This window comes from Melanerpes formicivorus, unplaced genomic scaffold (genome assembly GCF_026170545.1).
Source record: "Melanerpes formicivorus ecotype bairdi unplaced genomic scaffold, bMelFor1.0.p_v2 SCAF_19, whole genome shotgun sequence".
NCBI classification, from domain to species: Eukaryota; Metazoa; Chordata; class Aves; order Piciformes; family Picidae; genus Melanerpes; species Melanerpes formicivorus.
In genome coordinates, this window is record NW_027142371.1 from 11,643,707 (window position 1) to 11,667,993 (window position 24,287).

Genomic DNA, 24,287 nt, shown 5'->3' on the forward strand with positions numbered 1-24,287 from the left:
GCTTTAGATTGTATCTTCACTGTGTAGAAAGTGCTGCTTTGTGCTTTCTGTGAAAGTCTTCAGGACTGCAGTCAGGAAAGATAAAGCCTTGGGAAAGGGGAGACCTGTTGATGTAAGAGAAACCATTCTCTTTTACAGTGAAGTAATAGGGCTGCCAGTGGGATTTATCTTCTGATCTGGGTCTCCATCTGACCTGGAATTTCTTCTTCCCTCCCTCAATCAATTTTCACACTTTAGACTTGTAAAACAGCTCCTTTAACCCTTGCTCACTTCAGACATGCAGCTACAGTTAACTTTCCTCTCTGGTCTTTATATTATTGCCTGGGAAAGTAACTCCTCACTGAGGTTTTTTCATTGTCTTGCTGAGGAATTTTTGCAGTCTGGTTTGGGGATTCAGAGCTGCCCTCGTCTGCTGGGAGCAGAGCTGCTTCTACAGTGCAACCTTTGTTCACTGAAGGTACAGCAAGTTGCTCTCTGGAGCCCTCTCCATACAGAAGTCACTTACTGGACCTTTCTTTCCTTCCCCACACCTCAGAACTTCTCTGAAGCCCCAGATTTTTCAAATGGCCTCCTGCTCAAAGAGATTTTTCCCCTTCTCCTGCCTTCAGTGGTGTCCACCTGGCTCTTTCATCACCCCAGCAGACTGGAACTGGGAATTAACTGTCTCCTCTGCCCGAACTGAAAAGTGCCTGTAGGCAGTAAGAACTGTTTCCTATACAGCCACATCCATTTGCTGCCCAGTAACCAGCTCTGGTTTCCAGCATAAGCCACTAGGTAAACAAGATGGGAGCACTAAGAATGTGCTCAAAGAGCCTTGCATTGCTCCTGAGCTCCTCTGAGTCCACCCAGCATGACAGGGGGGCCTGAAGGATGGAGGGTTAGTGCAGATTCAGGGTTAAGCTGTAGGACTTGGCTGTTGCTTTCTGGTTTAGCCCACATGGGATTTCATTTCTGATGCAAAAATAAACTCTCCTCTCTCTCTCTTTCCCCTAATCCTTTCAGAGAGTAGGACCACAAGGCCCTCCTGGACCACGAGGACCCCCAGGACCGTCTGGCAAGGATGGAATTGACGTGAGTGACGTATGGCAGAGGGAGGGTGAGAGGGGTGGAGCAGAGGCAGAGCCCACTGAGCAGAGAAGCTGCCCTTGTCTGGCAGAGCCCCAGCCTTTGCTCGATCTTTCAGAGGTGGCTGGACCTGGAGATCCAGCCTAGTGACAAGAGACCTGGTTTTGCCAGAGTCAGAACAGTGAGTGGAGGTGCTGAGGGGCCTCAGGTTCTTTGCAGGATCAATCCCCTGACTGGAGAGAGAGTTCAGGACAGAGGTTGGGATTTGTGACCCTGCTTGCAAGGCAGTATATTTCTCTCCTGGTGTCTAGGGAAGAGGAGGGACGTAATGCAGTTGAGTGCATGGTTGTGATGTGTGCCAGTCATTGCATGTTCTGTAGTTCAGAGAGAGGTTTATGTGACCCTTCATGTTTCTGGAGAGGCCTTCAGAGACTGCAGCACTGGACACTCTTGTAACTTACATTGGTTTTATTTCAATGTGGTCACTGTGCCTACCCCTAACTTACAGTGGCACAGGGGAGGTCAGAATCTGCCTCATGAGTTGCTTTAAGTGCAAATGAAATGGGCACCTTTATTTCAGCAGCAGTTCTTACACCTGCTGCAGAGGTAGAAGACTCTGTACCACAGGACTTACTGGAGGAGAAAAACTTGTCCTGTTACTTCTAACTGATTGTTTCATGGGAATGAGACATTTTGCTTCTGTGTTTCTGCTGGATAAGGACTGAATTGTGTGCTGTAGTTGGCAGTGGGTGAGAAGATGGACCTTCAACAAGACCACATCAAATGGAAAAGGCAGGATTCCCACTTCAGTATTCAGTCTGAGTAGTCCTTGTCTCTCTGGGCTGCTTGTGGAACAGGGGAGGGTGTTTTAGAGCTCCTTTGAATTAAGCTTGTTGGAACTGGGCCTTTAAACAACCTTGGAAAAAAAAAAACTATTCATTTTCTTTTGGATAAGAAGGTGAAAAAAAAGAGATATATGAGTTCCCTGGTATATGGTGAACAAAGAGGGGTTTTGTCTGCAGTGGTGAGCTTTCATAGTGGCTCTGTGAGCAAGGCTGCTCTGAGGAGAGAACCTCATTGATCTGCAGCTAGGCCCTTTGACTAACAGAGACTGTTGCCCTGAAAAATCTCACTCTGGGCTTGTAGAGTGAAATCTTCAGACCTGGTTCCTCTCCCCTTTTCTTTCATGAAGTGATAAAAGGTTGCAAAGAAGAGGGCAGAGCACACCTTGATGTTCTGCAGCAGTGAGTCTCTGGGATGGCTGCACGGGACACTGCTGTGGCTGGTGGGCTGCAGCCTTCCTGTACAGGGTCACAGGGTGGCTTGGAAAGGACCTTTGGTCACCTACTCTGCAGTCAGCAGGGGCATCTGCAGCTAGGGCAGGTTGCTCAGAGCCCTGTGCAGAGTAACAAAAGAGGATTTGCAGGAGGGAGGGAGCCCTTCAGACTTCAAGTTGTAAGCAACCTCTGCATACAGGCAATCACAGGCAGCATCCCTGTCCTTCTGTTGGTCAGCTCCTGCTTCCTGCAGAATATTTTACACCTTCATTCTGGAACAGCAGCAGCATCACTTCTGGAAACAGGAGCCTGGGGAGATGCTGGTCACATGAACCTCCACCTTTTAGCCACTGCTAAAAGCTTTGGAAGGCTCCCTGAGGGACAGGACCCAAATAACAACATCTAATTAATATGAAGAACTTAATCCTAAAAAATCAAAGAGCTGAATGAAGTATTTAAGGTGCTAAGTCTTGCAGTCCCAGTTTGAGGCAGGAGTTGTGGCTCTACAGTATTTAAGGTGCTAAGTCTTGCAGTCCCAGTTTGAGGCAGGAGTTGTGGCTCTACAGGAACAGTCTCTCATTTGAACAGGGTTGATCTACATCCCTCCTAGGGATAGTGTCTCCTGGGGATAGATAGTGTCAGGTGCCCTGGGAACATGGGATGGTCCAGCTGCTCAGGGCCAGGCTCCAAGATGATTTCTGCTTTTCAACAGGACATTGAGTCCTTTAAGGAGTTGCATAGGAGAGGGCTGGGCTAGAGGACCTTTAAAAGTCCCTTCCAACCCAAACCATTCTATGAGATTCAGAGCTGTGGCCAGTGCTGAGCAGAGTCCTGAAGCCTCCCTGCTTAAGTGCTACCATTTTTAATAGGCAGTGCCTTCCACAAAACTTAAGACCCAGGAAATCCAGCACTGCTCTGCAGGGAGAGGATGATGTGGAGTCCCAGTGGCTGTGTCAACTCTACTGCTGCAAAGAATAAAACCATGATTATGTTTCTTTTTTTATTTAGTGATGAGGTGGTGGTTTGGTGGTGTTGTCTGGTGTGTTTTTTAAGCACAATCAGAACTTTTCTGACCCACCTCTATGCAAGCTTCCTGAACTCTGTAAACCACTCCACCTGGGTCATCTTCACAGATGGCTCTGGGTGAATGCTGCGTGCAAAGAATAGAATAGAATTAACCAGGTTGGAAAAGACCTTTGAGAGCATTGAGTCCAACCTTTCACCCAACACCATCTAATCAACTGAACCATGGCACCAAGCACCCCATCGAGTCCCTTCCTAAACACCTCCAGGGATGGTGACTCCACCCCCTCCCTGGGCAGCCCATGACCAATCTCTCTTTCTGTGAAGAACTTCTTCCTAACATCCAGCCTAAACCCTCCCCTGCCACAGCTTGAGACTGTGTCCTCTTGTTCTGGTGCTGGTTGCCTGGGAGAAGAGACCAATCTCCACCTGACTACAACCTCCCTTCAGGTAGTTGTAGACAGCAAGAAGGTCTCCCTTGAGCCTCCTCTTCTCCAGGCTAAGCAACCCCAGCTCCCTCAGCCTCTCCTCCCAGGGCTGTGCTCCAGACCCCTCCCCGGCTTTGTTGCCCTTCTCTGGACACCTTCCAGCAACTCAACATCTTCCCTAAACTGAGGGGCCCAGAACTGGACACAGTACTCAAGGTGTGGCCTGACCAGTGCTGAGCACAGGGGCACTGGAAGGTCTTGGAGCTGGGTGAGTGCTGCTGAAGTGTTCAGCAGTCCCTTCCTGTGAGCAGTGAGTGGTACATAACACCCAGCTGAATTATTCAGGACACCTCTGAACAAACCTTGCATGAACCCCATCAGCAGAGTTTCTAGGACCTGCTGCTTTCATTCCTGCCTTTCAGGGGGAGCTGCAATGTTAAGTCCCCCTGAAAGATCTTCTAATTGCAGCCTTTAGCATGCTTCATGTTCCTTACTCAGAAACAAGCAAAACCTCTCCCTCCCAAGAATAGAAGCAGCATCTTGGGATTGGAAGAGCTATCCACAAGTTCCCCTGAATTATTTCTGGGGCTGTAGTTCCCCACATTGCTAATAAGCAATTGTCACTTTCCACAAATCAATCTGCTTTATTTAGTATTTCCCACACACACACTTTCCTTCTCTTGGCTTGCCTTGCTGAGAAGGAGTGTACTTCCTTCCCTCTCCCCTAGCACCAGGAGAGCATTTCCTTTGCCTCTAATTCCCAGGGATCTGCCATTAGGGGTGTAAAAACTGATTAGGCTTTTGATTCAGCTGACTGAAGTTTCAGTGCTCCTGCAGAGTCTGGCAGGGGCCCAGCAGGGCAGGATCAAGGTTTAAGATGGTCCTGAGCAGCCTCTGCTGGTGCTGTGGCCTTGCTGTATGGATGGCCATCGTGCAGGCAAGAAAAAAAGGCAAGGAACTGGCAATATGAAGTGATGGAGGAGGAAGCAAACCACCTCTGCTGCCATGTCCAGCTGCCTTTTCAAACCATTCACGGCAAAAGAACTGCTCCTTTCATTTCCTTGGCAGGGGCCCTTCCCCACCTATGATAATGATAACTATTTATGGAAGCCCTGTGGGCAAGGGACAGCAAAGGAGTTGCTTCAGCAAACCAGAGCATAAAGATCCCTCTGTTCAGTGACCCTCTGGTCTGTGCATTGGTGATGGTGACCACTGCAGTACATAAATCCCTGCCTGAGCAAATCAAGGCAGCCACTCTTGAGAGACTTGCCCACAGACTTCACAGTTGCTGACATGGTAAATATAGAAACATGCTCTAAATTCCATGCCTTTGCCTGCTGCCTTCTGAAGCCCAATTAGCAGGCCCAGGGTGGGGGTGGGGTTATTTCTTGCCTTGCCTTGTTAATAGCCACTCTTTTTTGCCTTATGGATTTTCTTCTTCCAGGGTTAATCAGAGTGCCCCTTCCCCTCTGCTCACCCCTGACACCTGAGCTTCTCACAATATTTACTGCCCTTGTCCTAGAGCTGGGAGGGGAGGGCCTCATGTAGACATCTGGAACTGGGACACAAAATGTTTTTTCCATGAGATGAGATGGGAAACTGAGCTTCAGCCAAGCTCCTGCTATTCACAGATGATTGCTTCTTTTGGGGGACTAACAATAAACCACAGATACCTTCTTGTCTGGGGTCCACTGAGCTCCTGAATGATGGTACAGCTGGGTGAGCTAGGAGTGATTCAAAGGCTTTAAAACATATTCTCTCCCAAAGACTTTTGGTGCTGTTCTTCAAAGTTATTTTTCCATGAGGATGAGAGAGGGGGGGAAAAAAAAAAGAGTGGTTTTGAAATGTTTCATAAACCTTGGGTTGAATCCAGATTGTGCAATTGGATTAGGTGGAAATCAGTTGGGGGCTTCGTTCATTTGCTTCTCCTGTCGGAGTTCAGTCCTCTGAAGGAAATCTGTGTAGACAGGTTGTTCATTCTTCACCTTCTGATAGTCCCCCAGCTCCTGTGTCCCTCTGTCTCACCACAAAGAGGTTTGAAAGCCTTGATAGCCATCCAGCTTCCTCACTGGCCCACTTGCAGCCGAGCCCACGTGCAAATAATTCCTAAGTAGGTCTGGAAAGTGTTGGAGGTGTTGGACACCGCTGAGAAGCCCTGGTTCTCCCTGGGAAGCTGAGCATGTGGGTTCCACCAAATCTGCTGCTGTAGACATGGAAAAGGCTTTCCAAATTGCCCCTGCTTTAGGGGTAGCAGGATCTAGAGCATCAGCTTCATGAGGCTGAGCATGGTGAGTCTTGGAGTGTGCATGAAGTGTGCTTGGGCACCGTGACAGATGGGAGCACCATTGTTGCAGAAAGTCAAGAGGAGGAGGTTCAGCACTAACACTGATGTCTCTTCTCTTTCATTTAGGGAGAGCCAGGCCCTCCTGGTTTGCCAGGCCCACCAGTAAGTATTTTTTGGTTGATGTTGACTTGTTCATTCCTTGGAGCAGGAAACAATATACAAGAGCTAAGTCTTTGCTGGCTTGATTTCACCTGGGTCTGCAGCAGAATTTCCATGAGGGGTACATAGGAGTGGAGGTGCTCAGCACTGTCCTGGGCACAACCACATTCTGCTTCATTGCTGGTGGAGGACATGCATGAAATAAAGCTCACCTATCACCTGTATAACACAGCTGGCACCAAGCCACATATTCATGGTTACTTTTGGCATCAGTCTGGGTCTGCTTCAGCTTCTCAGCCTGCCAAGGGGTGCTAAAAATTGTACTAGATGGCACAGCTCCTTGCTTTGGGCACTTTGGGTAGAAAGGGCCTTACTAGAAGGACCTTATGAGTAACTGTGTGTGGAACTGAGCCAAAGCAGTGCAGTGCAATTAGCTTTTAGATCTGGATTCATGGCAAGGCTCATCTCTCTGCAAGAATTCCTCCATACTGCATGTTGGGAGAGTAACACATGAACCCCCATCTTGTAGCTTGTATCTTCTCATGATGGTAAAAATAAAAGTCTGTTTACCTGGTCTAGGGGCCAAAAGGTGCACCAGGAAAGCCTGGAGCAGCTGGTGAAGCTGGATTGCCTGGTCTCCCTGGGGTGGATGTGAGTATTTTGGTGTCTTCTAAGTATTTCACATAGCCATGTAGAGGGTTTCCTGAAGTATCTCATTAGCCTTCTCTGTGTCTGCTGGAAAAGCAAAGTGGGTCTTGGATCTACATGTCATGCCCATCAGGAGAAAATGTTAAGAGTTGAAAGCACCTCTTGACTGAATTAAGGAGTAGGAGAACAGTTTGGAGGTGCATAACTGGTTGGACAGAACTCTTATGATGACACATTGCAGTTCTGCAGAGGTGCACTGGGCAGATCTGGAGGAATATGGGCATCAGCTGACACTTCTGGAGCAAACCCATTGAGCCTTAATTCAGAAATTCAGCCTCATTTATTATCTGAGCCTTGCCCTGGGGTTTGCCCTACAGCAGGCAGCTGCACAAGGTCAAGTTTCCCCAGCTTCCCAACTTTACTGCCACGGTAGCTGACTGTGGGTGAGGTTTTAGCTAACACATTTTCTTCTGCATCAGGCAAGAGGAAGCGTTCAAGCAGCTTCCACAGCTGAAACTACAAGACAGCAACTCAGTGAACAGCAGTAACAAGCCCACTTGGTGCTGTTCATCCACACAATGCATGGGGGACAGCCCTGGGAATTTGTTCCTTTCCTTTGTCATTAAGTAGAAATAAAACAGTGAAGCTTCCCTAGGGGCTTGGCATCCCCATGATTTGTGTTGGTGACAGTGGCAGGGATTTCCTGGAGCTCTTATTTCTCTGGGTTTATACTTCTCTTTCATTTTTTCATAGGGTTTAACTGGAACTGATGGCCCACCTGGCCCAAATGGGCCTCCAGGAGACCGTGTGAGTATCCCATTAGGTCCTTTACGTTGGAGGTTGTCGCTGGTTGTGTCGAGGATGCCTCATTCCATTCTAGCCTGGTGACAGCTGGGTGTGGATGACAGCAGCTTATTTATCTGCAAACCCTTGCAGACTACTTGGAGCTGTGAAATGAAGCCCCAGATGGCTTTTCATTAGGCAGGGCATGAGATATCTAGATTCTTTCCACATGGCTTTGAATAGGTTTGGAAGCCTCAGTGATGGGATTACCCATGCAGAACAGCTCTGGTGGTGGCATTTTGAGTGTCTCAAAAGTTCCTTGAAGCAGTCAATAGACTTAATTGCAAAGTCTGTCAAAGTGAAGCTGGTTTTGGCCTTTATTTGCAGCCTGAGTGGGCAGCTCTGCTGTGTTTATAATTACTGCTACTGTGCAATAACTGTTTAAACTTTTGCCTTTTGTTAATTCCAGGGCTGTCCATATGCTTGACATTATTAGTTGCTTTGGCAGAGACTTCCCCAGCCAGCTTAGCAAGAAACAAGAGGGCTTTTTTTTTCTTGCTTCTTGCATATTACAGCTCTGCTAAGGGGCACCACAGGGAAAGAGAAATGACAAGCTGACACGTTAGAGATGTCCTTCAGATCAGCTACAACAGGGCTGGAAAGCCACTTAGGCCTCCCTGTGACATGAAGAGCTGAACATGAGTGAGCCATTCAGCACAGATTTTTATGCTGCATAGCTGTTCTCCTGTCTCCCAGTGGGCAAAGATGAAGCTTGTATCCACAGCTGGTTGACTGGTCTCTTGAACTTGGGGCTGAACACACAGCAGTGTGTGCAGAGGTTAAAAAAGGTTCAGTATGGCTCAATAATCCATTTGGGGCCCCAAGGAGTTAACTCAAAGCTCAAAACTCTGGGAGTTGCCTCATGTAGTTAAAGGGATGAGTGGCAGAGCCATGCATCTTTGATGCACTTTTCTTCCTTTCCCATGGCCACTGGGAGGGCTGAGTGGCAGGACCCAAGCATCTTCCTCAAAGCTCCAAGCTTCCATCCATTGCCACTGCACTCAAACCCATCTCCTTTGCTTTCCTTCATGCCCATCTTTCTCCCCAGAGCTCCAGAGCTGCAAACTCCTGACCCCTCTCAGATGTTCTGTGGCAAGAGTCCAGCACTTTCTGGGAACTGATCCCTGATTTCCAAAGCAGAAAAGTTCAGGACCACACATGGAAGACTGGGGGCAGCTTTGTGCCCCTGTTTTATGTTCAGTGGTGCTGCTTGCCCGTGCCCACTTTGGCACATAAGCTCCTAGTTTGAAGAGTAATTGAGCAGATAATTCCTGGGCACAAGAGCTTCCTCTTCATCTGTTCAGCAGAAGCACACAAGCGTGGTTGCTGTTCCTACATGCTCTGGTTTGACATGCTTTCCCATGTCTCTTAACTCTAGCAGCATGGGGCAGACTTGAGACCTGTTGTCATTTATGGGAGCTTTTCAAGGTCAGTGGTCTCCATCTGGAAAATTGGTTTAATTGGTCTCCTAAAAGCCCAGAAAAAGAGAGGGGGGGGTGGGGAAAACCCCAAGCATAAATCTCTAGCACTCTAAAAAAGACAGCACTGTTGTCCTGACTTCTTTTCTGCTACTCAATTTAAAGTCCCAGTCTCAGGAATCACTGAAATAAAGAGGTAGCTACTGAGTGTTGTGGGGCTGAATTTGTGCTCAGCTCTGTGACTTCTTGTGAAAACACAAAGGTTTTCTGCCCTGGAGTGCCCAGGGTGAAGCTGAAGCATACAGAAAGCCCTTTGTGTTAATATGGTCTTGCTAAAGGTTTCTTTTCCAGTCTGTGCCATGCTTCATCAATCTAACATATCTGAGCAGGGACAGAGCACTGTGAATACCAAAATGGTTTGAGTCTGAAATGCTCCCCTTGCTAGCAGCGTTTAGCTTTTCTTGTGGCTCTGCTTTAGAGCCTGATCACAAGCCTACATGTTTGGGGTTTTTTTCCCATTAAAAATCCCTTTGTTTTAGCCAAGAGCAAGCTGGGTTCTAACCTCAGTGCTAGACACTGATGTCATAGAATCACAGAATTGTTGGGGTTGGAAGGGACCTCAAGGATCATCCAGTTCCAACCCCCCTGCCATGGGCAGCGACGCCTCACACTAGAGCAGGTTGCTCTGAGCCACATCCAGCCTGGCCTTCAAAACCTCCAGGGATGAGGCTTCCACCACCTCCCTGGACAACCTGTGCCAGTGTCTCACCACCCTCAAGGTGTCCTTCACAATCTTCTGAAGGCCACTTTGAAGTTTGGTGCTGTGCACTCTAAGCACTGAGGAAAACACAACTATTCCACCCCCTGCCATTCTCTGCTGCTAGGTGGTTTCTATTTATTTATGAATGTCTTCCTAATCAAGTCTTTCCTGTGCCCTGCAGTTGTGTGTTCATAAAAGTATATTACATTAAAATGAGAAATTAGGCTGAGACTGTTCCCCAATCAAAAGGGAAAGAACATTGTTACCAGGAGAATGAGTTGAGTCAATGTTATTAAAACTGAGGTGTGAATTGGAGTCTTTCCCTTTGGAATTAATGAAGCCTCATCAGCTTGCTCAAGGACTTGATGCTCTTTTGCTCTACCAGGAGTGGAACATCACCCTTATGAGGAAAGGCTGGGGGAGCTGGCTCTCTGTAGCTTGCAGCAGAGGAGCCTGAAGGGTGCCCTCATTGATGTGTATAAAGATGTGCAGGGCAGTGTTGGGAGGATGGAGCCAGGCTCTGCTCAGGGATTACCAATGACAGGACAAGGGGCAGTAGGGGCAAGCTGGAGCAGAGGAGGTACCACTGGAACACAAGGAAAAACTTTTTTTGCTGTGAGAGTGACAAAACACTGGAATGGGCTGCCCAGAGAGGTTGTGGAATCTCCCCTGGAGACTTTCCAAACCCACTTGTGTGACTTACTTTAGGTCATCCTGCTCTGGAAGGTCATCCAGATCCTGACCTGGATGAACTTTCGAGGTCCCTGCCAACCTCTGACATTCTGTGGCTATGTGTGGATGTTCACTGCTGCCTCCTGCACCTTACACCTACAAAGACAGCAAAATTAAGGAGAGTAAAGTGACAATGTTTGGCACCTTGGGTGCTCTGCTAACTGCTTGGCATGTTGGCCAAAGCAGAACAGGGCTGTGCAGCTGGTTTAAGGGGGGACAGGCTTAAAGTGTAAGCCAGTAGAGGTGCCAGGAGCTCAGTGTTTTCTTTGCAGGAGGAGGTCCCAGCTTGTCCCTGACAACCATCAGTAGTTGTAAGGACTTCAGCCTAAAGATAAAAGTGCCTGGGAGAAAACCAGAGTAACTTCACAGAGAAGTGAATGAGCTGACATGTGCAGCAGAGCTGACTTTTATTGGATTACAGCCTTTTCCTCACAAGACTCCTCTTAATGAGGCCTTGGGTCCTCTGTATCTTTGTCCTGGGAGCTTAACAAGGGAAAACATTTCTAATCTCATTTGGTATGCAGAAGGTTGGGAGAGGGGCTGGCCTTGTCCCTGGGATCACAGTGAGCAGCAGTGTGTTGGCTTAGTCTCAAGGTCTGCCCATCTGCCTCCTTCTGCTGGTCCTAGAGGTGGATACCATTTAATTCCAGCTCAGGACATCATTCTTGAGATGCTTCTGTGCAGTGTTTTGAGGAGCTTTGGAAAACAGGTTTGGAGAGTCCTGCTGAGGAGGCCTGGTGCTGTCATCTCTTTGTGCCCTGCACAAGGAGCTAAGGATTTTTCCTGGCTCTGGTTTAACACAGTCCATAAATAACAACATGGTTTGGTCTCTCTTGAAGTCTGTCACCTCCTCACTTACTATTTTAAGCTGTGCATTCTTCAGAGAGCATCCTCAGTGGAGAACAATCCAAATGCAAGCAGAGAGTTGTCTGCAGCAGGGCCTTGAGACCAGCACAGTTGTTCTGCAGCACCTGAGCAGCAGCACAGCTTAGAGAAACTCACAGTGGCAGCTGCACCAGGGCTGTTCAGCAAACTATTCTTTGATTTATCATTCAGCCCAAATTACACTGGCATTTCTGCACTGCCACCACTTCTCTGGGTTTTTCTTTCTTCCCCCTCTTTTTCCCCCTTTTTTATCTTTTTATTTTCTTTTCCTTTCCCCCCCCCCCCCTTTTTCTTTTTTCTTTTCCCTTTTTTTCCCCTTTCCTTCGCCCTTGGCTCCCTTTCCTTCGCCCTTGGCTCCCTTTCCTTCACCTTAGCTCCCTTTCCTTCCCCCTTGGCTCCCTTTCCTTCCCCCTTGATTCCCTTTCCTTCACCTTAGCTCCCTTTCCTTCACCTTAGCTCCCCTTCCTCTTCCTTCCCCCTTGCCTCCCTTTCCTTCCCCCTTGGCTCCCTTTCCTTCCCCCTTGGCTCCCTTTCCTTCCCCCTTGGCTCCCTTTCCTTCCCCTTTGGTTCCCTTTCCTTTCCCCTTTGGCTCCCTTTCCTTCCCCCTTGCCTCCCTTTCCTTCCCCCGTGCCTCCCTTTCCTTTCCCTTTGGCTCCCTTTCCTTTCCCCCTTGATTCCCTTTCCTTCCCCCTTGATTCCCTTTCCTTCCCCCTTGCCTCCCTTTCCTTTCCCCCTTGCCTCCCTTTCCTTTCCCCCTTGCCTCCCTTTCCTTTCCCCCTTGCCTCCCTTTCCTTTCCCCCTTGCCTCCCTTTCCTTTCCCCCTTGCCTCCCTTTCCTTCCCCCTTGCCTCCCTTTCCTTTCCCTTTGGCTCCCTTTCCTTTCCCCCTTGCCTCCCTTTCCTTTCCCCCTTGCCTCCCTTTCCTTTCCCCCTTGCCTCCCTTTCCTTTTCCCCTTGCCTCCCTTTCCTTCCCCCTTGCCTCCCTTTCCTTCCCCCTTGCCTCCCTTTCCTTCCCCCTTGCCTCCCTTTCCTTCCCCCTTGCCTCCCTTTCCTTTCCCCCTTGCCTCCCTTTCCTTCCCCCTTGCCTCCCTTTCCTTTCCCTTTGGCTCCCTTTCCTTTCCCCCTTGCCTCCCTTTCCTTTCCCCCTTGCCTCCCTTTCCTTTCCCCCTTGCCTCCCTTTCCTTTTCCCCTTGCCTCCCTTTCCTTCCCCCTTGCCTCCCTTTCCTTCCCCCTTGCCTCCCTTTCCTTCCCCCTTGCCTCCCTTTCCTTCCCCCTTGCCTCCCTTTCCTTTCCCCCTTGCCTCCCTTTCCTTCCCCCTTGCCTCCCTTTCCTTTCCCTTTGGCTCCCTTTCCTTTCCCCCTTGCCTCCCTTTCCTTTCCCCCTTGCCTCCCTTTCCTTTCCCCCTTGCCTCCCTTTCCTTTTCCCCTTGCCTCCCTTTCCTTCCCCCTTGCCTCCCTTTCCTTCCCCCTTGCCTCCCTTTCCTTCCCCCTTGCCTCCCTTTCCTTCCCCCCTTTTTTCTCCCCTTTTCTTCCCCCCTTTTCCCCCCTGCCTCTTCTTTTCCTTTCCCTGTTGCAGCAGCAATTTTGTCTGAGGAGGATCCCAGGCCTGTAAGAATCGTTCAGCATTGCACACCCAGCATCTCCTGCAGATAAGTGAACAGCTGCTGGCTAAGGTCAACCCCACTGCTTTGGGGTTTTTGTTCATTTTTGTATTTCAACTTGCTTCTTGCCTCAGAATTTTCCCCTGCCATTAATTTGACAGTCTACTGGTCAGTGCTGGCAGCTTTGCAGTGCCACAAAGGGCTTAAGAGGCTCTGTCAGTGTCAACTATCTTCAGTCAGGGAGGAAAACGACAACTTCAAGAATCATAGAATCAGTAAGGTTGGAAAAGACCTTAAAGATCCTCAAGTCCAACCTGTCACTGAAGACCTCATGACTACTAAACCATGAATGACTTCATTCTAGTCTGAAGCATAAGATCACCAAGCTCTTGTCAAGCTTAAGAATGCAAACTGGGAGAAGGAGAGTGGGAATTTGCTAAGGAAAGCCATTGAAGAGGCAGAAGCCACAAAAGTCTTTGTGCTTGAAAGGAAAAGGAGTTGTTAAAATGAACTACAGCAAGCTCACATCACTTAAATAGTTTCACATAGTCTCCATCATGACAGTATTGGGAATGTTTCCAGTGGATGAAGATCACTTTAGGTACTTTAGGTACTTGTGGAGACTAAATCTGAGGCCAGCTGTGACTTGCAGCAGCAGTTGTCAAGTCCTGTAGGAGCCACTCAAGCTTTAGTCTCTGCTTTCTCTTGCCCAGCAAATGGTGAAGAAAGTTGCTGGAGCTAGTTCTGAACATCCAGCTCTCCTTAAAATAGTCTTTAATCAAGTGATCAATCAGGAGTGACAGGCTCATTACCCAGCAGTTGCCATCCTTACATTTGTGAATGCAGCTGAGCATCTCCAGCTGTGTGCTGTTCCTGTAAGACATTCCTGGAGGGTGCAGGAAAAGGATGAGGTCAAGGAGGAAAGGCATTGGTGTCTGCCCAGATGGGAGTTCTGGTTTAACTGGAAGTCCTTCTGCCCCTGTGCTCAGCACTGGTTAGGCCACACCTTGAGTCCTGTGTCCAGGTCTGGGCCCCTCAGGTTAAGAAAGATGCTGAGTTGCTGGAATGTGTCCAGAGAAGGGCAACAAAGCTGGGGAGGGGTTTGGAGCACAGTCCTGTGAGGAGAGGCTGAGGGAGCTGGGGTTGATTAGCCTGGAGAAGAGGAGGCTCAGAGGAGACCTTATTGCTGTCTACAACTATCTGAGGGGAGGTTGTAGCCAGGAGGGGGTTGGTCTCTTCTCCCAGGCAAGCAGCACCAGAACAAGAGGACACAGTCTCAAGCTGCACCAGGGGAGGTTTAGGCTGGATGTTAGGAAGAGGTCCTTCCCAGAAGGAGTGATTGGCCATGGGAATGGGCTGCCCAGGGAGGTGGTGGAGTCACCATCACTGGAGGTGTTTAGGAAGAGACTGGATGGGGTGCTTGGTGCTATTGTTTAGTTGATTAGATGCTGTTGGGTGAAAGTTTGGACTGGATGATCTCTGAGGTCTTTTCCAACCTGGTCAATTCTGTATTCTGCCTCCCTGCTGATTTGCCTCTGGTTTATTCCCACAGGGTGCATTGGGACCTGCTGGGCCACGTGGATCTGCTGTAAGTAACTCCTAGAACAGGAGATGGTGTCTAATGCTGTGGTGTCTAATACTATGCCAACACCATCACCAAGAGGGGGTGGGAAGCTTTTAACTCAAAGGGATCAAATCCTGGATGAATTAAAACACTCCTTGGAGTGTCTGTGACCTGTTGTGGTAATGCAGGGCTCGGGTTTAGTCTCTGAGGTGCTCCAAAGCAAGCCAGCTTGGGGGAAGGACAAGCATATCAAATGCTGTCAGAATTGTTAGTGTCCAAATAAAAATGAAAAGGGAAAAAAATGAAAGGCAGACAAAGCAGAGTGGTGTCTTCATACCTGTCTGTGTCCCACTGTCACATCACCAAAGGTGGCTTTGCTTAGAGATGTCTCACAAGCAGCAGCCATGTAAAGGGAATGCAAATTAAGAGAGGCAACAAAAGGAGTCATCAGGACTCCAGCTCTGCTCTGATTGCAAATTGCAGTAATCAGGGACAGGGAGGTGCTGTGGAAACTTAAAAATGAAGCAGCATTTGCTGAAGGTTGCTTTCCCTCCTGTATGTTCAGTTTCTAAGTGATCCTTTCCTCTTAAATGTTCTTTGCAGGGCAAAGGACTGCCAGGACCTCCAGTGAGTAGCAAGGCTCTCTTTCAAAACAGTTTGAAATGATTATTCTGCCTTTACTGGATCCCCTGAAGGTGTTACAAACCCACCCCAGACCTTGGGCTCCTCTCCTGTGCTGGGCAGGAGGATGTGGAGTCCTGCAGCCTTGTGGGGAGGGTTGTGCTTAAGCTAAGCCCAAGGAAGCTGGCACTGAGGTAAGTTCAAGGCACAGCAGCAGCTTTGTGATTGCTGGAAGTGCCTAGTTCTGAGGCAGCTCTTTGGTGGGTTCCTGGGGCATCTCAGGTGTTGGCAGCACACAGCACTGACAAGAGTGTGCTCTGTGGGAAGGTGGAGCAAAAAGGAAGGTGTGGATTGGTCAGCTGATTGTCTGGGTGCAGGATTGAACCCTTGGGGTGTTTGGGAACTGAGTACAGCCACAGCATTGGTTTGCTGCTGGGCTTTGGCAGCTATGTGAGGTCACCATGGGTATAAAGGATCTTGTCTTTTCAACAGGGGCCTCCAGGACCCAGTGGGCTCCCAGGTGGAAATGGATTTCGGGGTCCTTCGGTGAGTTTCTGCTACCATCTGGTCCTCATTTACTGATAATGCCTAAACCACTGCAGGTTAATTTCTGGTTTCTTGCCTCCTACTGGAATTGGGATACTCATGACACTACAAGTGTCCATGGACAATCTTATTCCTTGTTTCAGCTTGGGTAGGGCCACCCCTCTCAACCAGTGCACTGCCAAAGGTGTGCAGATGCTTGCAGCCATATCCTCAAAGCCAAAGAACCATGCCACCACTTTTGGGTGCCCACAGCTCCACTGGAGAGGTCCAGAGCTAGTGGAAGGAGGGATGAAGGTGCAGTGATGTGGTGTCCTGTCCTAATTGCTCTGATTGCACAGGCATCTGCTCTTTGCAGTCACAGAAGCCTATGCAGAAGGAAAGGTGCAGCTTAGTCCCATTAGAGAGATCTTGCCCCCCATTCACAAAGATGCAGTGGTGTTTGGTGGCCACCTTTCCTCTCCTTTCACTTTTTCATTTCAATGGTTAAGAAAAAGAATTCTCACCATTTTCCACTTCTTTTTAGGGACCTTTTGGTCTGCCAGGATTCCCAGGGCCTCCTGGACCACCTGGACCTCCTGTAAGTTGAGAGTTGCAAACAAAAGTGAGAGAATTCCCTTTCCAGCACTCCCTGAGTTTCATCAGGCCATAAAGCCTGTGGGCTAAGGAGAGCAGTGATTTTTCACTGGCTGAACTTCAATGTCTTGATTATCTGCTATTTATTGTCTGCTGTGTGGGTGGAGGAATCCCATGAAATCCAGGCTTCGTGGCATAGATCCCAGGGTGGACTTTCTGTTGTCTCAGGCTTATATAGACTCATAGAATGGTTTGAATTGCAAGGGATTTCCAGAGGTCACCTAGTCAGCAGGGACATCCTCCACTAAAGCAGATTGCCCAGAGCTGACCTTGAATATCTCCAAAGGCAGGGCCTCAACTACCTCCCCGAGTGACTTGTTCCAGTGTTCCACTACCCTTATGGTAGAGAACTTCCTCCTAAAGTCCAACCTAAATCTACTCTCCTCTAATTTCACACCATTGCCCCTCATCCTGTCACTGCAGGCCTTTGCAAACAGTCCCTCTCCAGCCTTCTCATAGGCCCTCTTCAGGTACTGCATGCTTGGATCATGATGTGTTCTTGTAGGGCCAGCAAGGGGGACTCTAGACCACCAAGTCTCTGTTGTGGGTTTGCTGTGGTATCTCTGGAAGGTTGGAGGGATCAGGAAGTCTTTCCCTAGGAGCTTTTTCCAAGGAGGTCAGGCACAGTGCTCTTCTCAGACTGGTGCCTTCATCACCTAAAGCTGAGGGCTCTTCTCCAAACTCATCTGTGCATCTCCAGAAGACAATTCCACTCCTGTCATGTCTGCTTTGAGGATGTGCTCTGGGGTCAGGGGCTGCACTTCACAGTGTGGGGCTGAATATCTGCCTCCTGCTGATCCCAGCTGAGCTGTGGCTGTGAAGTGCACTTCCTCCAGACTGTGTTTCTCCTGCTGCTGCTGTAGCTGTGTCTAACAGAGCACATTTGATCCACTGCAGGGGCTGCCAGGCACCCTTCATGACGGCGGTGGGGACCTTCAGGTAGGTTTCTCTTTCTGTAGCATGAAGATACCTCTCTGGTCTAATCTTTGATGTGACTTTTTGTTGGGTGGGTGACTGCCAGACCACTTCAGACCAGCAGACAAGGATGTAAACTGCCTCACTGCAATGCAGAAGTGAGGGGGGGTGGTGTGTGTGTATCTGCAAGGTTCTCTCGAGGAGGTAGATGTGCAAGTGCTGGTTTGTTGGGTTGGGTTTTTCCCTTCATCTTTGCTTTTCAAACTGCAGGCTTTTGCCTCCATTCTTCATTTACAAAACAACTTCAGCATTTGGTAGATGACAGCAGCTTTTCAGGCATCTGTTTCCAGCCCTCCTTTACAGGAGGAAAGGTCGTGCACTGCTTACCTCCGTGGCTGCTGGCGCCAGGTTCCTATAGGCTCTGTTTAAACTTCTTTCCTTGTGGGGAACTCTCAACTCCTTCCTTCCAGGGTGGTGGGGAGGGAATGAAAAGGAGTGTGAAGCCCATGAGAGATGGAAGTGACATTTCCAGATTTGGCAGCTGTTGTTGTGACAGCAGCTTTGGGTTTCTAATTGGCATGCCCCAAAAAAAGCTCCGAGTCGGTTTGGATTGCCTTATGGCAGGTCACGTGGAAGCTAATGGGAAAATGATGCTATTTCTGCAGGTTTAATTCAAGTTGCCCTGTGGAACAGACTAGAAAATGCAATTTCTGCTGCAGAGGTGGTGTCTGAGCTTCTATGAAAAGGAAAAAACACCAACAAACCAACCAAAACCCAACCCAACAAACAAATAAATGAATGAAAAGCTTCCTCCTTCTCCATAGCTTTTTAAGTCCCCTTTGCATTTCCAGGCAGGCTCTGATTTGTTCCCAGTCAAAGTGGAACTCCCCACCAGGGGTTCACTCCCCCCTAGACATCTGCAGTTACCAGGTTCATTGCTTTTTTATAGGCCCACTTCTGACAAGCTCTAATGCTTGCCCTTCTCTCCATCAGGTGATTTGTGCAATGGAAATCAGCAGGGGTCAATGAATGCCTGGATTGAAATCTGTTCCTAATGCTTTCCAAGATACCCATCCAGCATCTCTGGGGAGCTGTGGCTCTCCAGTGTTGTGGACTGTGCATCACTGCTAGCTTTCAGAGTTACTCAGAGTCCATGCTCAAAGGGAAGCAGACCATTCCCAGATCCTTGTTTTGTGGGTTACAGGGGGCCTGAAGAACTCTTTAGGACGTTCTGCCCTAGGCCAATGCTGATCAGTGCATGATGACAGCATGTGTTCAGTGTAAATACACTGAATGCATTAGATTTAGGGAATTTAGAGACAAACCCCCCATGGCCAAAAGGGTTCATCTCTGCCTAGTCATGGAACCAGCTTCCCTGCATGTGCTGTGTGTACTTGATAAACCAAAGGGTGTTTCTGTTCCTTGCAGTGCCCAGCCCTGTGCCCACCAGGTCCTCCAGGTCCCCCAGGAATGCCAGGATTCAAGGTAAGCAAAACACCAGCTTCAGAGGTAGGGGTCTGTCTCCCCAGAGAAATCCCACCATGAGCCCCTGGGATTAAGCTGGTTTCTGTACAGTACCTGCCTCCTGCAGGCCCCACAGCTCTCCAAACCAGCCATGCATTTACCTGGGTTTATGCTGTTGAAACAGAAAACCCCAAAGCAGCCAAGGATGAGACAAGAGGAGGATGAAGGGCCTGAGCCTGCCTTCTGTGTGGTGTTCCCCCACTGAACTCTGTCCTGCAAAGTGTGAGAGCTCTCCTCTCACCTGCATCCTTCAGGCACCTGCCCACATCTGCTTTGTGGCTCCATCCCTGCAGACTCTCTTAGATGGAAGATTTAACTGCAGCCATTTCTTCCTGCAAATGGAATTTAACCCCAAGCACAAAGATTGAAACTCAGTGCAAGCTTCATTAGGCACAGCTGAGGAACAGGAGCACGAGGAGCAGCTTTTCAAGGCTGCCTCAAGAGCAATGTGCTGCCTTCTCAGAGGGCTGTCAAAGCCCCACCAGCTCTTCAGTTGTGCTCCCAGACCCTGGAAACACAAGGGTAGACCTTTTACTGTGGCAGGACACACCTTACATGGTTACATGCAGTGTAATTGTCATTTCACATCCAAAACCTGCATGATTTAAATGCCCTTTCATTGTCCTTTTGCACCCACATTTCACATGGTTGAATGCAGTTCTACACCCAGCATTTACATGATTAGATACAATGTCAGCTGTCCTTTTGCACCCAGATTTGACATGGTTGAATGCAGTTCTACACCCAGCATTTACATGATTAGATACAATGGAAGTTGTCCTTTTGCACCCAGATTTGACATGATTAAATACAATTTAGTTGTCATTTCATCCCCACTGTAGTACCAGGCAGCTTTCTCTCTGTGCTGTTGGATTTTGGTCCATGCATTCCAGGCTGCAGCCCTCAGGAAGTCTCACTCAGCAGTTAAGCTTCTCCCCTGTCCCTTCTGTGCTTCATACCAATGCTGAGCAGTAGGTTATACTTCAGCAGTGAGCTGAAGCTACTCCAGCTGACAGTGGAGGGAACATCTCCTGGGCAATGCTCTCCATTCCTTTTGCAGGTCTGTTTGGTCTCTGAGCTGAGTCAGAAATATCATTAGGCATCCACAACACTGAGGGTAGAACTATTCAAAAGCCAGAGCTTGTGAAGTGTTAAAAACCTGAGAAGGTCTCCAATTATGATGCAAATGGTGCCCAGGGCCTTTTGGGTGGTGAGAAGTAGCATCTGCCACGGCTGAAATTAGCCTGGGTCTCTCCCACAATAACAGGAGGGAAGTCGAGAAGCAAACTGAACCTGGGTTTTTGTGCAAGAGATTTCAGTGGGGCATGGATTTCTATGCAGACATTACAAATGGCTTTGAAAGGGAGGTGAAAGATACAGAATGGGCTTTTGGCCTCATTTTCAGAAGAGATGGGAGCTGTGTTCTGCTCCCTGACCTTTAATTGCATCGGGAGACCTGTAGCCTGCTCTCACCACAGGTCACTCCTGAAAGCTAGATCCTGAGACTTGATCAGTTCTGACCCAGTGATGCCTACCAGAGGAGTGATGTGTGGCTGACTAACCCCAGAAGTGTCCCCAGGGCAGTGGTGGACTCCCCATCCCTGAAGGGATATAAAAGCCACATAGATGTGGTGCTGAGGAACATGATTTAGTGGTGATCTGGCAGCACTGGGTTAACAGTTGGACTCAATGACCTTAAAGGCCTCTTCCAGCCTAAACAGTTCTGTGATTCTGCTCACACTATTGATTATTTTCCCAGCAGGCTGTTTGTGTTGTGGGGGTTTAGGTCTTTGCAGCTATCTCACAAAATCTGAATTCCAAAAGGCTGTGCTGGCATGTGAATAATTGGAGCTTTCATTTCTAGGGACACACTGGTCACAAGGGAGAGCCTGGTGAAATAGGAAAAGATGGAGAGAAGGTAAACCTGAATTTACAGGGGGTGGGGGAGGGTTTCTTTTCTCTTTCAAAGCACCACAACAAAGGATTTCTTCAAGAAAAGAGGGAGAAAGGAAGCAATTGGCTCAACAACCAGAAGGGCACTGGCTACAACTGCCTGAAGGGAGGTTGTAGCCAGGAGGGGGTTGGTCTCTTCTCCCAGGCAACCAGCACCAGAACAAGAGGACACAGTCTCAAGCTGTGCCAGGGGAAGTTTAGGCTGGATGTTAGGAAGAAGTTTTTCACAGAAAGAGAGATTGGCCATTGGAATGTGCTGCCCAGGAAGGTGGTGGAGTCACCATCCCTGGAGGTGTTTAGGAAGAGACTGGATGGGGTGCTTGGTGCCATGGTTTAGGTGATTAGATGGTGCTGGGTGATAGGTTGGACTCAATGATCTCAAAGGTCTCTTCCAACCTGGTCTATTCTATTCTATTCTATTCTATTCTACTCTACTCTACTCTACTCTACTTTACTCTACTCTACTCTATTCTACTCTATTCTGTTCTATTCTACTCTATTCCACTGCTCTGCCTGTGTGACCATATGCTAATACCTCCAGAGAATTCATCTTCCCAATAATCAGGATGTTAAGGTCACTCTGATCTCGTTCCACGTGCAGGTGTGGCGGTTTAGGCTGAGTGCCTCCTGCTGCTGCCACACAGGATACACCTCCTGTGTCCCAAGTGTCCAGCCCAGTAGGTGGACACAGGAAATAGTGTGGTTCATACCCATAATGTCCTGCTCCCTATAAATTTATCAGCAAAGTCTCACAATTCCTCTTTCTTCTCTCCCTACCCCTGTGAGAGATGCTTTCCTATCTGGTAATGCTGGGGGAGTATCTCAAGGTCTCTTAGGCCTGGCTAGGCCTAATGCCAGGAGGAGACAGGGGGAGAGCAGTCTCAGACCTGGCCAGTCTTGAGACTAGCCTACAGTGGAGGGAGAAGAAAGAACCCTGGGGGCTTTGGGTGTACCCTGAGGTAGGGAGAAGGGGAGTGCTGGGAGGCTTTTTGGGTATGCTGTAAGGGGACTCTGTATGCTTTGGGTTTTTCTTTTGTCACTGTGCTTGCAGCTCTCTGTAAAACACTCACTGCTTTCCCATTTAAACTTTCCATCCCTTCTGCAGTCCATTTGTGTGAGTCTCATTTTTCTGCCCTGGTGAGAGGCAAGAGAGGATCTGCCTGGCCTGAAACTGGGACAGCAGGGATGTCAGCTTAGGACAAAGCCTGGCATTAACCACCTGGGGAAGTTCCTGAGTGATCAGCTGTTCTAGCACCTAGAAGAATGTGCCTGTAGAATAGGAGCAAATTCTGAAGCAGAAAGCTAGGTGGGAGGAAGCTCAAGGAAGAAATAACATGGGGAGGTCCCTGGCTTTCTGTTGGCAGGCTCCTGCTGTTTTGCCTCTTGTCTAATTGTTCTTTCCCTTCTCAGGGTAGCCCTGGGCCTCCTGGACCTCCAGGCATTCCTGGCAGTGTTGGCCTGCAGGTAACTCCTACTCTTCAGACCCAGTGCCCTTGACCTTCTCACTGTGAAACTCGATGGTGCCATCAGTCATCTTGCACAGCACAAAGAGCTCTTGCCTCTGCAGGATGGCAGAGGTGGAAGTGGATGCTGCTGGGACAAAAGATCATGCTGGGATTTTGATTTGTTCAGCTTTAATTCAGGTCCTGTTTTGGGTACCTCACCTGGGATGAGACAACCAAGTGACGGCTCCTCTGATAGAGCCCTGGATACCTTTTGGGTGGATCTGAGGCTGAGCTCTGGGCTGGTTTGACAGCCTGGGGCATGGGCTGGAGAGAGCAGGCACTCTGAATGTGTGTCCACACAGTGTCACTTGCTCAGAGGTCATCACCAAAGGAGAAGATGTCCTGTGTGTGCACCAGAGGGCTGAGCTTTTTGCCACTCTGCTCTGTTTCTTAATGTTTGCTGTGTTGATGAGTTGCTGCCTCAGGCTGTTCTGTCCTTGGGTGTTTACCTGTGAGTGGGTTTTAACTGATTTGTTTTCTCAATTAGGGCCCAAGAGGACTAAGAGGCCTCCCTGGCCCAATGGGTCCAGCTGGTGACAGAGTAAGAAAAACCTTCTTCTGATTTTTGTTCTCCCTCCACCACCAGTTTGTCTTGTCTGAGGTCCAGGTGGCTTTGTCCTTGCTGAACACCAGTGGGCAGCTTGTAAAGATAAAAAGTGTAGGCAGGCTCTTCCCTGTGCTCCCCCAGCACACCTTTCCAAAGGCAGGAGGAATCCACATACCTGAGGGAGTGACAGGATCCAGCTCAGCCTGATGTAAGCTTTCAGAGCAGCAGGACAAAGTGCTGTCCCTGCAAGACTGACAGTGCTAAGGCATCTTGAGAAGCAGAGAAATGTTTCATGAACACTCACTCTGTGCCTCTGTTCTGCCTCTTCACAAGCAAGAGCCAAAGAATCTCTGGTGGACAAAGAGTTTCAGGCCACCCAAACCTCTCCTCCAGCTCAGCATGGCTTTGGATTTCTGCCAAGGTCCCTAGAGGCTGAATGGTTTTGAGTTTAAGTCATGCATTTATTTAGGAGCAACTGAGATAGCAAGGCCATGAAGGATACCAGGGCATCACAGAGGTAATGGTGGGGAGACCCAGAGGGAAAACCTGCATGCTCAGAGGGGCATCTTCTGCAAGACTAGACTGCAGACCAGCAGGAAATCCCTGCAGGGCTCTTGGGTTTTCTTAGGCTGTGGTATGAGGTAGGGACACTGTTACTCCATGCTGCCAAGCACAGCATTACAATGACACATTATTCTTTGCAGGGTGACATTGGTTTCAGAGGGCCACCTGGAATCCCAGGACCTCCAGGAAAAGCTGTATGTATCTGCCTCTAATCATCTCTGTGGCCCTGCCTGCTACAACCAAAGCCTGACTTTTGTTCCTCCTGCACTAAACTCTTTGTTGCCAGTTGCCAGGAGGGCTGTGCTGAGCATCTCCATCAGAGTGCTTCCTTTTTCCCTCTAGCCAGAGCAATCCTATTGCACCTGGCCCAAATTTTGTGTCTTTCCCTCAGTCATGCCCAGTGCCAGAGGGAGTTCACCACATTTCCATTGCTGTCTCTTCTTCACTGCTCTTCCCTGAGCACCAGGAGCTGTGGGCAAGCACCTGAGAGGGGCATTTGTGATATTCTTGGGAAAGAGTTTTGAGGAGGAATCAGTAAGCACCATCCTGAGCTTGCATCCTTTGAGCCTGGCCTACTCCCAAGAGCCCACAGCTCACAGAAGACTTTTGCTACCAGCAGAAACAGTTGTGTATGAAAGAGACAATCCTCATCCTTTTGCAGAGCCCTGGGGTGAAGTGTAGGAGAACTCTGAGCCTGCACACTGCCTGTGGGCAGATCCCATACCCTCCTTACCCAAATATGAGCCCAAAGCTGCCTCTGCAGCATTGTGGCCTCCCTAAGAGCATTTTCCACTG

At 49.0% G+C, this 24,287-nt stretch overlaps 1 protein-coding gene across 1 annotated transcript in view; it reads left to right on the forward strand.

Annotated features, from left to right (window-relative positions):
* COL9A3 (collagen type IX alpha 3 chain) overlaps positions 1-24,287 on the forward strand; it is a 43,846-nt gene that overhangs the window by 445 nt on the left and 19,114 nt on the right. Inside the window, exons 2-15 of the mRNA XM_068150081.1 lie at positions 1,003-1,071; positions 6,204-6,239; positions 6,816-6,887; positions 7,638-7,691; positions 14,673-14,708; positions 15,288-15,311; positions 15,798-15,851; positions 16,375-16,428; positions 17,382-17,423; positions 18,828-18,884; positions 20,788-20,841; positions 22,287-22,340; positions 22,869-22,922; positions 23,633-23,686. Of these exons, the coding sequence (XP_068006182.1) occupies positions 1,003-1,071; positions 6,204-6,239; positions 6,816-6,887; positions 7,638-7,691; positions 14,673-14,708; positions 15,288-15,311; positions 15,798-15,851; positions 16,375-16,428; positions 17,382-17,423; positions 18,828-18,884; positions 20,788-20,841; positions 22,287-22,340; positions 22,869-22,922; positions 23,633-23,686 (714 nt within the window). The remainder of the gene's footprint in view (positions 1-1,002; positions 1,072-6,203; positions 6,240-6,815; positions 6,888-7,637; positions 7,692-14,672; positions 14,709-15,287; positions 15,312-15,797; positions 15,852-16,374; positions 16,429-17,381; positions 17,424-18,827; positions 18,885-20,787; positions 20,842-22,286; positions 22,341-22,868; positions 22,923-23,632; positions 23,687-24,287) is intronic.